General features: G+C 37.3%; 1 protein-coding gene across 8 annotated transcripts in view; it reads right to left on the reverse strand.

The window, feature by feature from the left end:
• The window catches only part of RBM33 (RNA binding motif protein 33), a 166521-nt gene that overhangs the window by 135614 nt on the left and 14226 nt on the right, over nucleotides 1–16681 (reverse strand). For all 8 annotated transcript variants that reach the window (XR_012470034.1, XR_012470033.1, XM_074193284.1 and 5 more), the window contains exon 2: nucleotides 9824–9902. Coding sequence is in view for 6 of the 8 variants with exons in the window: in XM_074193284.1 (XP_074049385.1) it covers nucleotides 9824–9902 (79 nt within the window). In the remaining 2 variants the exon portion in view is untranslated. The remainder of the gene's footprint in view (nucleotides 1–9823; nucleotides 9903–16681) is intronic.

The following is a 16681-nucleotide window of genomic DNA, read 5'->3' on the forward strand; positions in this document are numbered from 1 at the left end:
GTAGAAGAACAGGTCTTGGTAAGAAGCATTTCTCCCTGATACTGAGTTTTGAGATGTAGAAGGGAAAAGAAAGACCAACACTGATGGTTTTTATTTTTTCAGTACCAGACAGTACAAATTTACAAAGCAAAGTTCCTTAGCTGAGAGGATGAGAGGAAGGCATGGAATCTTTGAGGAGAGAAAAGATGATCTGAAACAGCCCTCTTGGGAAGACAGAGAATCAATTAAGGAGAAATAAATGATAGGACTGCCTTACTGAAGATTAGTAGATTTGAAAAGATGGAAAGTTATAGTGGGAACAAGGGATTGGCTAGTGAATCAATGGAATTAAAGATAAGAGTTAAAACTCACTGTAGGGGAGTGAATGTCTGTCACACCTGAGGAATAGCTAAATTAGCTGTGATTCATGAATGCAATGGAATATTATTGTACCAGATGAAACAAAGTATAGGAAGAATTCAGTAAAAGATGGGAATTTTTTAACGGGGGAAAAAATATAGAAACATATAGTGTAAATGGGAAAAAATAAGCTCCCAAACTAAAACTGTGGCATGCATTATTATGACCAAGTACATCCTTTAAGAGATTTTTTTAAAAAACACACAAGTCAGTTAAATTGGCCAGGGATTATATAGTAGTATGTAAATGAAGTGTAGTTAAGAAAACAGAAAAACAGGCTAGGCTAATGAAGAGCTTTGAATGCCAAACAAGATTTTTGTAAGATAATTCATCATAATCTGAATAGAGGAGTGACATGGTCAAAACTGTACTTTAGGAAAGTCTTTGTGTCAACTAAGTGGAAGATAAATTGAATTAAATAGAATTTTGAAACAGAAACCAACAAAAAAACTATTGTTAACAGTCCAGGCATGAGATATTGAGGGTCTGTACCCAAGTGCCAGTTCTATGAGTAGAAAAGGGAAATTGTAAAGATAGAAATAGACAACAAACTGGATGTGTAGAATGGGTATGAGTAAAGAGGTTGCATGCCTAAGTGACTGCAAAAGTGGGGCTATCCTCCAGAGTAACTGCAAAGCTGTGAAGTAGGGAGCTTTATTGGAGAAAAATGAGTTCAAATTTGGATGGATGTGCTGAGTTTAAGACATCTCCAGGATAGACCAAAATGGTCAAAAGACGACAGATAAGAGACCAGAAGTCAATAGAGGGGTTGGAGCTGTATAAATGCTACAAAGCTACAAAGAGATGATAGCTGAAATCACAAAAACTAATCAGATCACCACAGAACAGACAGGTTCAGCATAGAAGCCTGGGGTAATTACCTGAATGAAGTATTTGGAAAATGAGGGGAGAAAGAAAAATTACAAAGATAGGAAAACCAGAATACAGTATTGTCTGGAAACCTAGATAGAGAGAGGGTATCAATAAGAAAAAAGTAAACAACAGTGACAAAGGCTAAATCAACAAAGAATGAAAATTGAGAAACGGGTGCTAAATTTAACATTTTCCCCTTTGTATCTCCTTTACCTAACATAGTACCTCATACATAGGTATGCCTGTTAAATGATTGTTAATTTTAAAAAAAAAATAACTTATAGGGGCGGCTAGGTGGCGTAGTGGATAAAGCACCAGTCCTGGAGTCAGGAGTACCTGGGTTCAAATCCAGTCTCAGACACTTAATAATTACCTAGCTGTGTGGCCTTGGGCCAAGCCACTTAACCCCATTTGCCTTGCAAAAACCTTAAAAAAAAAACTTATAACAGCATACTTTATTAGAATCTCTTCTAATTCAAATGCAAAATTTCCTGACTGCATAAAGCAATGCTTCCCACCTAGAATATATTCCAGACAGTTATAAAAATATCTAAATTCTTGACTGCTCCATAGCAAGGAGTGAAGAGGGACTTAAAGAGTCAGAAAAGCACATAGCAAGTTCAAATTCTTGCCTTTCTCTCCAACTAGCAAAAACTAAAGGTGTAGATATCTTAGTAGTTCATAAGCCTTGATTTCCATTTGCAATAAAATTTTACAACATGAAATAGGGAGTGCTAAATAGTGCAGAGCTAGGTAGTAAGACCACTGGAGTCACAAGAAGCTGAGTTCAAATTCTACCTCAGACACTTAAAACTTATTCTTGGTCCTTTTGGGTAAGTCACAACCTCCACTGCCCACCCACCCCCAAAAAGAAAAAATCAATATGAAATAAAATTGATTAGTGAAAATATTTGACTAAGTCATATTTAACCATTATTTTAATGTCAACATGATGATTTTGAATAATACATCTGTTGCTCAACAAAGCAATTTCATACTTAAAGGAGCTGAAATTTGTGTTTATTTATTTATTTTCACAGTATTGCAATAATCTTGTTGAAAGTAAACAAACACACGCTCAATATCTTTAAATCCCTCATATTTAGTCCTTCCTGCCCAGCCTCTCTGTGCTTCACCTGACTCTTGGACTTGGAGATCATACTTTCAGCTCTGGTCATTTCAACAACAAAGTTTGAAAGTCCCTTTTCATTTAAAATTCATCTTTACCCTGAAAGAAGTTCAGTTTTGCTGAATAGTTGGATTCTCAGTTGTAATCCAAGCTCTTTTGTCTTCCAGAACATCACATTTCAAGTCCTATCAACCCTTAATGTAGATGCTGCCAATTGCTGTATAATCCTGACCAAGGTGCCACAGAAGTTGAATTGCTTCTTTCTGGCAGCTTATAATATTTTCTCTTTTACTTGGGAGTTTTGGAATTCGGCTGTAATATTCCTAAGAGTTTTTCTTTTGGGATCTCTTTCAGGAGGTGATCAACGGATTCCCTCAACTTCTACTTTACCCTTTGCTTCTAGCATCTCAGGGCAATTTTGCTAGATTATTTCTTGAAAAATGAAATCCAGGCTCTTTTCCTGGTCAAGACTTTCTGGCAGTCCAACAACTTTAGAATTATCTCTCCTGGATCTGTTGTCCAGGTCAGTTGTTTTTCCAATGAGATTATTTCACATTTTCTTCTAGTTTTTTCATCCTTTTGGGTTTTTTTTGTTTCTTGACTTCTTGCAAAGTCATCAGCTTCCCTAAGCTCCATTCTACATTTGAAAGAGTTTTTTCTTTAGGAATTATTTTTCTTGGGGCAGGTTAGATAGCACAATGGATAGAACACCAGCCCTGGATCCAGGAGGACCTGAGTTCTAACTTGACAACAGATACTTAATAATTGCCTAGCTGTGTGACTTTGGCAAGTTACTTAAACCCTAATGCCTTAAATAAACAAAAAAAATTTTTAAAGGAGTTAGTTTCTTCAAGGAGCTTTCTTTTCTCCTTTTCCAAATGGCCAATTCTGCCTTTTAAAGCATTCTTCTCCTCACCTGCCTCTTGGGCTGCTTTTTCCATTTGACCTAAACTGGTTTTAAACATGTTATTTTCTTCAGTATTTTTTTGTATCACCTTCACCAAGTTGCTGACTTCATTTTCATCATTTTCCTCATTTCTCTTCCCAATTTTTTCTCTACCTCCCTTACTTGCTTTCCAACTGAGCTCTTCCCTAGCCTAAGGCCATTTCCTTTTTCTCTTGGAGGCTTTGGATAAAGAAGCTTCGACCTTGTCATCTTCTGAGTGTGTATTTTCATCTTCCATGGGACTAAAGTAATTTTTCCATGGTCAGGATCTTTTTTCTGTTTTTTTGCTCATTTTCTCAGCCTATGACTAATTTACCAACCTTCCAAAGCTTTGTGGGGTTTTTGTGACAGCTCCTAGACACCAATTCCTTCAAGGTCTTGTGAGAGGCTCTGACTGCTCTCCTAACCTATGTTCTGATCTGGGGGGGGGAAAACCACCAGTACTCCCCTCTGCCCTGGAGCTGTGAGGAGGGCCTCTGCTTCTCTATAGTAGTATGGGGACCCAGACTGGGAACTGGATCTGAGTGTGGACAAACAGCAAAGTCCTGCCCCAGAGTTAGCAGAGCTACTGCAGTCTTTCCCCACCCCCTTACTGTCTGTGGGCTGAGCACTCTAGAAGTAGCTGCTGGGTGGCTCCATGGATTCCTGCTGGCCTGGGCTCTAGGCTCACTCTGATGTGGTCAAGTTGTCTCACTGACCCTCCAAGTTGACCCAGTAATCCCCGGACCAAGAGGTCTGGAAATCACCCCCACTGCCACAGACCCAGGTGCCCTTCAGGCTGTTCCTGGAAGGCTGGGGTTGGTTTGTTCCAGTGCGGTGTGACTGCAGAAGAGGGCTGCAGCTCTTTCCAACCCCCAATCCCAGTGGAATAGACCTTTCCTTCATAGCTTCCAAGTTGTCTTAGACTGGAAAACTGTATACTCAGTCATTCTGTGGGTTATGCCCCTTTAAATTTTGGCTACAGTCTTAACTTTACAGCTTTTGGAGCTTTTGGGGGGATGGGTTTCTGGGAATTCCTACCCTCATGCCCGTCATCTTGGTTCACTATCTGGAACTATGATTTTTTTTTCCAGTGAATTCTGGACAAAGATACAAATTTAGAATTGATCCTAATAAAGAGAACTAATCTCCCTACATGCAGTCACACTCTGTGTTTTAGTAAACTTGTCTTCATGAATTGCTATAGCTAAAAACATTCATCACAGAGAGGCCAACTTTTTGTGGCTAAGTCTCTCTACAGCTAAGTAGCTAGGTCCTCTGCTAAGAAAATCAATTACCAGATCCATTTATGAAAGAACTTTAAACACAGTAGGCTCTCCAAGAGTTTATGTTCCACTGAGTTTTTAAAAATTCAAAGTCACCTCCACGTCAAAATATGACATCAATGTAAGATAGTAACATACTAAGTGATTTTTAGATATATTCAAAAATTACTGCACATATTTTTAATTTTCTCCTAGATTTTCAAGTTCAAATTGTAGTCCTCTTCCCCTAATGACTTCACAATTTCAGGAAATCTTATATTTTTCTTTTTATCTCTTCCTGTTGTCGTTTTCTCTTTAGGTATATTGATCTTTCCTCCACTTCAACATAAAAGGGAAGTCAGGAAAACAACAGTGGGGAGTGACCAGGAGTAGCCCAAATGCCCATTGAGGTATAAATATTCTACACAGATGGGTCAGTTTAATGGAAAAACACTTTTTTTAAGTTTACAATATAATGTTTTTAGTATTACCCAAAGACCAATGGCACTGGGTCAGGCAATCTCTTACCCTGAGGAAACAAACAGGAGATAATCTCTGAAACAATACTCTTTGAAAGCTGAGAATCTTTACTTAAAGTAGCCTCCAAAAGGAATTTCAATCACTGCTGGGCTTGGGAGTCAAAAGACCCAAGTTCTAGTCCCTTTTCTGCCTATAAATAGTTATGAGTATAATTTCTCTAAACTGCAGTTTTATCTGTGAAACAATAATAACCTCACTATCATCTCAAAGAGTTAATGTAAAAATTAAATGAAATGTATGTCAAGGCTTTGAGTTACTATTATTATTATCATTATTATTACTGTTCAATGCTGATGCTCCTTAAGTCAATCCATGCAAGGTAGGGGGCCTGAATTTAATTGAATTCAACAAGCATTAATTAAGAGGCTACTATATTCAAAGCACTGAACTAGGAAGAGGGTTACAAAGAAGACAAAACAAATCCACTACCTCTCCTCAAAAAGTTTACATTTTATTGAGGGGATTACATTTAAATAGAAGAGAAAGGATAAGAAAATGCTGACTGTAGGAGTTAGCACATGAGCTGAATGAAGGCCCTGAATTAAAGAGATAAAGGAAAGGAAGAAGCCCATTCTTGGCCATGAAGGCCAACTTATGCACAGGCACCTAGGCAAGACATGAACACCAAGCTCAAGGAAAAGGAAGCAGTCTATTATGGGTGATGTGAAACAGGTCTGGCAAGGCAGGTTAGAAGTAATTGTGAAAAACTTTAAATGACAATAATAAGAATTTGTATCTTATCCTAGAGTCAATAGGGATCCACTGAAAACTGAGTAAATAAAGTGACATGGTGAACCTGTGCTTTATGAAAATATTTTGATTACTATCTGGAGAAATGGTGGGTGAGTAGAGAACTGATGCAAGAAGTTCAATTTGTAGACTATTGTTGCCTAAACAAAATGAGAGAAAACTTTATAAATTAGGTGGAAGCTGTAAAAAATGGAGAATAGGGGTTGAACACAAAATACACTGTAGAGATAGAATTAGCAAAGTACAGTATCTGATTGACAAGGAACTAGTTACAGAGAATAAAGCTTCCAGAAGATGTTGATAGCCCTTATTGTATTTTACTCTGGTCAGATCACACATGGAATAATATCCTTTCAGTACCAAATTTTAAGAATGACATTTGTAAACTTCACATCATCCACAGGAAGGAATTAGGATAACCTTGAGTAAATACTTTAAGGACTGGAAAAGAAATTAAGAGATCCTTGGTCAAAGAAAAGATTAAGGAAGCACCAGAATAATTACTTTCACAGATAGACAAAATACTATCAAATGGAAAAGAGATCAAATTTGTTCTTCTTGACCCCAGACAGAAGAACCAGTAGCAAAGACTAGAAATTACAAAGATGCAAATTTACACTTGATATCACATATCACACCCTAATAAACAGACCAACCAAATCGGAATGGGCATCTTTCAGAAATCCTGGGTTCTCATTCACTGGGGGTCTTCAGACAAAAAGCTGGATAGCCACAGTAATAAAGGGAACTCTTACTCAGGATGGGGTTGAATTAAAGAGCTACCAAAATCTTTTCCCAATGTTTGATGAAAGACTTCATTATTTGTTTCAACCTTTAGCAGATCGCCAAATAATAAGCACTAAAGTTGTACTCAGCTTTATTTATTTTTTATTTTTTATTTTTAGGTTTTTACAAGGCAAATGGGGTTTAGTGGCTTGCCCAAGGCCACACAGCTAGGTAATTATTAAGTGTCTGAGGCCAGATTTGAACTCAGGTACTCCTGACTCCAAGGCCAGTGCTCTATCCACTGTGCCACCTAGCTGCCTCAGAAATTATAAGACAAAAACAATGACTTCTACAAAAAATATAAAACAGCTGTACAAAAGACATTCTACTATCAAAGAATACAAATCTTTTTAAAATTTCATGCCAATTATATAAGCTGTATTGAGAAATTTATGTTTCTAATTTACATTTATTTTTAGTTATTACTCAATAAAAACAAAATTTAACATGGAAAAATTACATTAAATCTAAAAAACAATTTCTTGAAAAGAAATTAGCTACTTGTACAAAAATATTTATAGTAGCCCTGTTTGTGGTGGCAAGAATTGGAAATCCAGTAAATGTCCTTCAATTAGGGAATGGCTTAGCAAACTGTGGTATATGTATGTCATGGAACACTACTGTTCATTAGAAACCAGGAGGGACGGGATTTCAGGCAAACCTGGAGGGATTTGCATGCTGAGTGAGACGAGCAGAAACAGAAAAACACTGTACACCCTAACAGCAACATGGGAGTGATGTTCAACCTTGAAGGACTTGCTCATTCCATCAGTGCAACAATTGGGAACAATTTTGGGCTGTCTGCAAAGGAGAGTACCATCTGTATCCAGATAAGGAGCTGTGGAGTTTGAACAAAGTACAAGGACTATATTCCCTTTAATTTAGAAAAAAAACAGATATCTTATTGTCTGATCTTGTTACCTCTGAGAATTCTGTTCTCTTTAAGGATATGATTTCTCTCTCATCACACCCAATTTGGATCAAGGTGCAACATGCAAACAAAGTAAAGATGACAGAGTGCTATGTGTGGGGTGGAGGGAGGGAAGCAAGATTGGGGGAAAATTGTAAAACTCAAATAGTATCTTTAATAAAAATAAATTTAAAGAAAGAAAGAAAGAAAAAAGAAAGACAAGAAAAGAAAAGAAATTAACTTATCAAAGAAGATTTAGAATGTTTTTAAGCTATAGGGTTTTTTTAGGCAATTTTCAGATCCAGATCTATGACATGAACAAGGAATTTGGAAACTCCTTCCACCAATGAAGATTAACACCTCTTATAATTCAGTCTTAAAGAGTTATCTAAGGCACTAAGAAGTTAAGTAACTTGTCTATATAGCTATAGAATCAATACATCACAGTAGTAGATATGCTGCCTTCCATTTCTAAGTTACTACAAAAATATGCATTGCTTTCAATAACCAGCTCTCGATTATAAAAACCAAATAACCCAGTCAACGTATTTTAAACATTGAAAATTTCAGTTTCCCTAAAATGTACATATTAATACCATATTAAGTAATTCTGCATCATACTATGAACTTTATTTTGTAAATAATAATTTATTAATTTTTCTTAAGCACAAATCTAACCACCATGTGACTCCCCTACTCAATCAATTCCAATGGCTTCCAATTGTCTCTAAAACAAAAGATAAGTACTTTTTTTAAGTTTTTAAAACCCAACACCATTCAGTCCCAACCTATATTCCTAGATTAATTGTGCATTATTTTCCCCTCCCATGCTCTGTAACCAGCCAAACTGGTCTTCCTCCTTCTGTTCTTCTCATACAACACTTCATCTCTGGCCTCTCTATACCTTTGCAGCGGTAATTACCCAAGAATGGAACGCACCCTCCTTCCTCAGTGTCATAGATTCCCTTTCTTCTTTTAAGATGCAAATTAAGCATCATTTTTCTGTATTTTCAAATATCCCCCAATCTACTAGTGTCCTCCCTCTCACACTGTTTTGTATATAACTATTTTGCCTGTATTTATTCGTTGTATATTTGTGCAACATACACACACACACACACACACACACACACACACACACACAATGTTGGAATGTCCCATTATATGCATGTTATTGTTTCTATCAACTAAAACAGGTGTCTACATAAGGAACTATAAAGAACATATTAACATGTATAAAATAACTAATACTTCATTTGTTTGTGAAATTCTATTAAGTATTAGAGTATAAAATGCTAGTCCAGGGGCTACAAAATAAATCAGTATATAGTATCTGATCAAAGTTACCCATAGTCATATGAAAAAATTGCTCTAAATCATTATTGATTAGAGAAATGCAAATTAAAGCGGCTCTGAGGTACCATCTCACACCTATCAGATTGGCCAATATGACACAAAGGACAATGATGGATGTTGGAAGGGATGTGGGAAATCTGGGTCACTGATGCATTGTTGGTGAAGCTGTGAACTCATCTGATCTTTCTAGAAAGCAATTGGAATAATGCCCAAAGGGCAATAAAAATGTGCATACCCTTGGATCCAGCAATACCATTATTGGGTCTATACCCTGAAGAGATCATGAAAAAGAGTAAAAACAACCCCTGTACAAAAATATTCATAGCAGCTCTGGTTTGTGGTGGCAAAGAATTGGAAATTGCAGGAACGTCCATCAATTGGGGAATGGTTGAACAAATTGTGGTATATGTATGTTATGGAAGCCTGGAAGGATTTGCAGGAACTGATGCTGAGCGAGATGAACAGAACACTGTATACCATAACAGCAACATGGGGTTGATGATCAATCTTAATGGACTTGCTCATTCCATCAGAGCAACAAACAGGGACAATTTTGGGATATCTGCGATGGAGAATACCATCTGTATCCAGAGAAAGTTTGGAGTTTGAACAAAGACCAAAGACTATTATATTTAATTTTTTAAAAAATCATTATCTTATTATGTAATTTTGCTATCTTTTATATCTTATTTCTTTTCCTTGAGGATATGATTTCTCACAACACATTCAATTTAGATAAATGTATAGCATGGGAACAATATAAAGTCCATCAGACTAACTTCTGTGGGAGGTGGGAGGAGGGAAGTGAGATTAGGGAAAAAAATGTAAAATTCAAAAATAAATAAGGAAAAAAATATATAGCATCTGAATATAAAAATTTTTCCAGTTACCTGTCCCAGTCATCATCACCAGTTCTTCTTCTCCAAGATCGTTCTGCACCAGGCTTATCAAACTGATCAAAGTCATCATCTGCAAAGAAGACATCAATAAAATTATTTTTACTAGAATGAAACACATATGATGCAAAACAATTCTAATATGAATAATTAAGAGTTCTGGAAATCTATATAAAAGTTCATCATTTACTTTTCAGTCTAATATGCACAAATAGAAGTTGCGGGTTGTTGTTGTTTTAACCAATGAGCAATAATTAGGATACCCAGTCTTATGAGAGGAAAACAATTCTTTATTAGGTACTATTGGGTATAAGAAAATATAATAAGTATAGATACTGGCTAGAGAAAAACATAGCTGTGTAAGAAAAAACTTAGAAAAAAATAGGAAAATAATAACATAAGGAAAAGAACATCATACTTAGAGTCATTAAGACCTAGAAGTACTAACTTAACTGGTTATGTGACCTATTTCTCCCCTCTGAGCTTCAATTTCCTCATGCATTAAATATGAATACTACCTATACCACTTATCTCAAAATTATTAGGAAGATGAATTGAGAGTATATAGAGAGCACTTTGCAAACTGTAAAACACTATATCAAATATAAACTATTTCTTTTCTAAATAATGAATAAAACTGATATACTATTAAAGACCATTGTAATATCAAATTAGTAAAATCAAAATTTTTAAATAAATTATTAAAAAGTAATCCCCACTTATTCACTGAAAACAAACACAATAGGAAATTTAAAATCCACATTGCTTGGGGAAAAAAAAAACTAAGTATAGCCACAGGTTAATACAGCTAAGAGAAGAATCTGATTAAGGAATAAGAAAAAAATTATCTCTGGCTTATCAATAATGTACAATGAACTGGCAAGATACAATCAAGTTTTATACATTCTCTTATTTCATAACCCCAAAGAAATTAAGGAAGGAAATAAGCATTTAAGTACATTATACATTTATTAATATATGTACTATATATTAATAGTAATATTAATTTTTTTAACAAATATCTCATTTGATTCTCAAAACAACTCTAGGAAATTGTTGCTATTATCTCCATTTTTTTTTACAGATGAAGAAAGTGAGTTAAACCAAAGTTAAATGATTAGCCCAGCTATTAAGTGTCTGAAGCCAGATTTGAGCTTGGGTCATTCTGATTTCAGGTCCAGGATTCAATAGGGCAGTTAGATGGTGCAGTGGATGGTCTTGCAGTCAAGAGAACAGAAGTTCAAAGGCAGCCTCACACACTTGACACTTACTAGCTCTGTGATCTTGGACAAATCACTTAAACCTGGATACCCCACCCAGAGCCATCTCCAAGTCATCCTGATTCATATCTGGTCACTAGACCCAGATGGCTCTGGAGAAAGTGAGGCTGGTGACTTAGCACAAGCACTCCCTCACTCAAATCCAATTCATGTGTTTGTCATAGCATCACGTCCTTGATATCATGGTCCTTTTCAAGAACAAAGGAAAAACATCATCATCAATCTACTTCACTAGTTGGACTAAGTAATTTGAGTCCATGGATGAAAGGTGCTCAAGAACAGCAAAGTTTAAGTTTGGGCACATTAGAATATGGAAAACTAGAAGGAGAAAAGAATGATCACAAAATGATGATGTGGTGATGATATCTGTAAGATTACTAAATAAATCTTATTTCCAATATATACACTATTACCAAAATTTTGCTTACTATATTTTGCTTTAAATCTTTCCCTTCTACTTGTTTTCTCTATAAACACACCCAAGAAGAGAGGAATCAAGAACCTCATACTCAAAACTGGAGGTTTTTCCTACCATCCCACACTGGTTCACCTTTACTTGTATTCTAGTACAATTTCTTTATCCTCAACTCTTGATTTGGAGCTATGTTAATCTGGTCACAAAAGACAGATATATTTTAGAATTCTCTCTACTTCTACTCTCTAAAATGAGAATAATCAAAAATACATGATGCATACTCAGGTTTTTGTAGAATATATCAAGTTTACAATAAATTCCAAACTGACATTCATTCATTGAGTCACAACAATAAGACCTGACTGCTAGGTTTCTTATTCCATAATGCCATGGGGTCTTTGTTGCTTAAATGTCACACAATTGAAAATAGATAATCTGAATTTTAAAGGACCGTCAGATTTTTCTCCTTTTAGTCATTATGACAAAGATGCTTTCTCTCTCTCAACCATAGAAAAGCTATTTCATTTTCAAACTGACTTTGAAGGTACCATGAAACAATAAATAAATAAAACAAGGTTCTTCTAAATTCAAACTGCTGACCATCCAATCCACTGGAGCCTTAATACTTGATATACTTTGGTGGGACATTGAAGACCTCAAAAAAAAATGCAAGGAAAGTCTTACAGAAGGCTTTGGAAAAATCCTCCTAGTAAGACTTACTTTTATTATTTTGTTTAAGGGGTTCAGAATCATATTAAGAAAGTGAATATGCTTGGATCACTTACTCAAAGAAACAATTTTAAAGAACTGATAAATCTGGCCCTACCTAGTCTTCTCATACAACAATATACGGATATTTCTGTTTAGTTGACCTTGATTTTTCTGTTTCAGAAAAACAAAAACCACATTTGATTGGGGCATCCAAACCCCTTCAGTGAACAAAATTCAAAAATCCAATTCTATGGTGTCTTTTGTCATATTAAACATCATCTAAAGTATCTGAAAAAAAGTCTTAAGTTTCTACATCAATACTAGCTCAGTGGGGCGGAGCCAAGATAGCCACAAGAAGGGATCTAGTCTTAGGAGCTCTCTGATAAAATTCATCAACTAAGGACTCTAACTAAACTTTCCAGAGACAGAAGCCACAAAGGGACCCAGTGAGGCAGTTCTCCTACTCAAGGTAACCTGGTAAAGAGCAGAAAGGCTCTGCTCCCCCGGGGCCGGAGGGGCGGCCCGCCAGAGGGACGGCCCCCCAGAGCCAAAGAACCTCAGCCTCCCGGAGGCAGCCCCAGGGCGCTGGGGGTCTCAGCTCACAGCAGCGGGGGAGTCTCCTGAGCTGCACCCCGGGGAGCACCGGCAAAGTGGGGGAACAGCGGGGGACCTCTGCCAGAGAGAGCACTTGGAGCCCAGCCCTCAGGGCACACAGCCCTGATCCAGGAAACAGAAGCAGGCGGAGCCAGTAAGCAGGAACACCCTGGGCATGAGCCCATTGAGCTGAGGGAGGGGAGTGAGGAGAGACTGCAGAGCTCTGTCCTCTGCCACTGGAACAGGACTCTGGGGCTCTGAACACATTCAGATCCTGATCGCAGTCTAGGCCCCCCCATAGAACAACAGGGCCCCCCCCACCTCGGCCCTGTGGCAGAGGGGGTCGCTTATGGTCATTCACAGACCAGGAGGGAGGACAGAGCTGCACACACAGAGACCCTTGTGGGAGTGTCCCAAAAGCTCAAGAAACACCCCAAACCAGGCCCAGGCTGGGAAAATGAGCAAGCAGAGAAACAAAAAGAAGACTATTGAGAAATATTTTGCAAATGAACCCAAGAAGGACCAAAATACTCAGTCTGAAGATGAGGAAGCACAAGCTCCTGCATCTAAAGACTCCAAGAAAAACAGAAATTGGGCTCAGGCTATGATAGAGCTCAAAAAAGACTTTGAAAATCAAATGAGGGAGTTGGAAGAAAAACTGGGAAAAGAAAGGAGAGAGATGCAGGAAAAACATGAAAATGAAGTCAGCAGCTTAGTCAAGGAAATACAAAAAAATGCTGAAGAAAATAGCATGCTAAAAACCAGCTTAGGTCAAATGGATAGAACAGTTCAAAAAGTTATTGAGGAGAAGAATGCTTTAAAAAGCAAAATTGGCCAGATGGAAAAAGAGATAAGAAAACTCTGAGGAGAACAAATCCTTCAGACAAAGAATAGAATTCAGGGAGATTGATGAATTTAACAGAAATCAGGAATCAATACTTCAAAACCAAAAAAATGAAAAATTAGAAGAAAATGTGCAATATCTCATTGAAAAAACAACTGATATGGAAAACAGACTTAGGAAAGATAATTTGAAAATTATTGGAATACCTGAAAGTCATGATCAGGAAAAGAGCCTTGACATCATTTTCAAAGAATTACTACAGGAAAATTGCCCTGATATTCTAGAAGCAGAGGGCAAAATAGAAATGGAGAGAATCCACCGATCCCCCAGAGAAAGAGATCCCAAAAAACCAACCCCTAGGAATATTATAGCCAAGTTCCAGAACTCCCAAGTCAAAGAGAAAATATTACAAGCAGCCAGAAGGATACAGTTCAAATATCGTGGAGCTGCAGTCAGGATCACACAGGACTTAGCAGCAGCTACATTGGAAGCTCGTAGGGCTTGGAATACAATATACCGGAAGGCAAGAGAGCTTAGAATGCAGCCAAGAATGAACTACCCAGCAAGGCTGAATGTCCTCTTCCAGGGAAAAAGATGGACTTTCAATGAACCAGGGGAATTTCAAAGGTTCCTTTTGGAATGGCCAGAGCTGAACAGAAGGTTTGATGTTCAGATACAGGACTCAGGTGAAGCATGGAGAGTGGAGGAGAGGGGGAAATATGAGGGACTTAATGAGGATGAACTGCATGTATTCCTGCATAGAAAAATGACACTGATAATACTCACATGAACCTTCTCAGTTAATAGAGCAGGTAGAGAGAGCTTTTATAGTTGAAGCACAGGAGAAAGCTGAATTCGAAGATAAAATATGGTGTAAAAACGGAGTCAATAAAAAAAGGGAAATGGAATGGGAGAAAGAAAAAGGAGAGGGGGAATAGTCCAAGTTATTTCACATAAGATTTTTTTTTATTACAATGAGCTATTGCAGTGATATGGAAGGGGGGAGGCAAGGGGGAATGAGGGAAACTTTGCTCTCATCAGAGATGGCTAGGAGAGGAAACAGCATATATACTCAATGGGGTATAGGCATCTGGAGTAAGAAGGAGGGGGGAGCAGGGGGAAGGGGTGGGGATGGGAATAAAGGAGGAGAGGATGGACCACAGGGGGGAGAGTGGCCAGATATAACACATTTTCTTTCTTACTTCTTGCAAGGGGCTGGGAATGGAAGGCCTGCCCAGGACCACAGGGCCAGGTGGATTCTGGGCCTAAGGGGTGGTATGGGGGCTCAGGGCTTCTTGGCCCCAGGACCAGGGATCTGTCTGCTGCACCACTCAGCGACCCTACAGCAGAGTCATAGTAAAAGGAGAGAAAATAGAGTACATGGTAGTGTAGAAATAAGAAAGGAGTGAGTTGAGATCAGCAATGGCAACAGTGGAAAAATATGGAAATAACTTTTGTGATGGACTTATCATAAAGAATGAGATCCACCCATGACAAAGTTGTTGGTGTTGGAACAAAGACTCAAGCACATTTTTTGTTATGATTATTTGGGGGAGGGTGCAGGGCAAGTAGGGCTGGATGGCCTGCCTGGGGCCACATAGCGGGGTGATCTTTGGGTGTCTGGGGCCAGATTTGGACCCAGGTGCTCCTGGCTCAAGGGCCAATGCTCTGTCTGCCACCCAGCCACCCCTACTATTATTACTATTTTATTTTATTTTGGGTCTTTTTTTCTTTCTTTTTTTTTTGTTTTTTGCAAGGCAGTGGGGATCTGGTGGCTTGCATGTCACACGGCTGGGTGATTGTTGGGTTTACGAGGCTGGATATGGACTCGGGTGCTCGTGGCTCCAGGGCTGGTGCTTCATCCATTGCGCCACCTGGCCATACCTACAATTATTACTATTATTATTTTTTATTTTAATTTTTTCTCTCCCCTTTACTTTTTTGCCCAAACAAGTCTATCTATATTCATGGGGGAGGAGGGGTATTTTGTTTACTTGTAAACAAGAATATTTTATTAATGTAAAAAAACATTTATACAAAATGAGAATAAAAAAATAAAATAAATTTTAAAAAAAATACTAGCTCGGGAGCAAACAACTTATGACACTATTCTACTCCCAATCAAATACATGCTTCTTACTGTTTCCATTACTGTTCATTTTTCCTCAATTCATTCTTTTTCCTCTGCCTTTTAGATCTGTGTGTCTTTAGATCTTCCAGGAGTACACAAGGACACAGCTTAACCACACTGGCAATCAAGATTAAAGGTACTGTTGACCTCTAAGCTAAATGGAGGTTCTAAGAAAGAAAGAGCTGGCTTTGAGGGGAAGGAAAATAGAAAAGAAAAGCACCAAGAATTACAATCAATATAACTGCCAAGACAAAGGTCATCAAGGATGTAGCAAAGGATCCAAATGGCAACTTCGGGTAACTAAATTACTTAAAGATGAATTGCTCTTTTCACTTTTAGAAAAAGAAAAACTATGAGTGTGGGTGAAGCTTAGATTCTGATAAAAACATTAAAATCCCAAAATGTTAAAAAATTGTTCAAAAATACAAAAACATAAAAAGAATGGCTGATAACTATTATTCAATTTAGCTTATTGACAAGGGTTTAAGTTAAAGAAAATAGCCACTAAAACCAAAAAAGACACTTTTTATAATGCTAATATTCGGGGATAGGAACCAGCCAAATTATAGTTTTATTTATGTTATATTAACAGGCATTCATCATAAATTTTACACACACACACACACACACAGAATTACGAATAGGAATGAATATTCTATCAAACACCCCACTGAATTCATGATATAAAACATGTACTTTATAAGGGATTCTAATGTACCATCAAGATATATAACCTGTGTATTCCAGACAGAATATCAAAGAGGATTTTCAAGTACTGTAAGAGGTTGAAGTAGATTTTATCAAATAGGGTATAAATTTATAGAATTTAGAACCCCAAATAGTATACCAATTTTAAAAAAAACTTCAAGTTTAGATA

This window comes from Macrotis lagotis, chromosome 7 (assembly GCF_037893015.1).
Source record: "Macrotis lagotis isolate mMagLag1 chromosome 7, bilby.v1.9.chrom.fasta, whole genome shotgun sequence".
Taxonomy (NCBI): domain Eukaryota; kingdom Metazoa; phylum Chordata; class Mammalia; order Peramelemorphia; family Peramelidae; genus Macrotis; species Macrotis lagotis.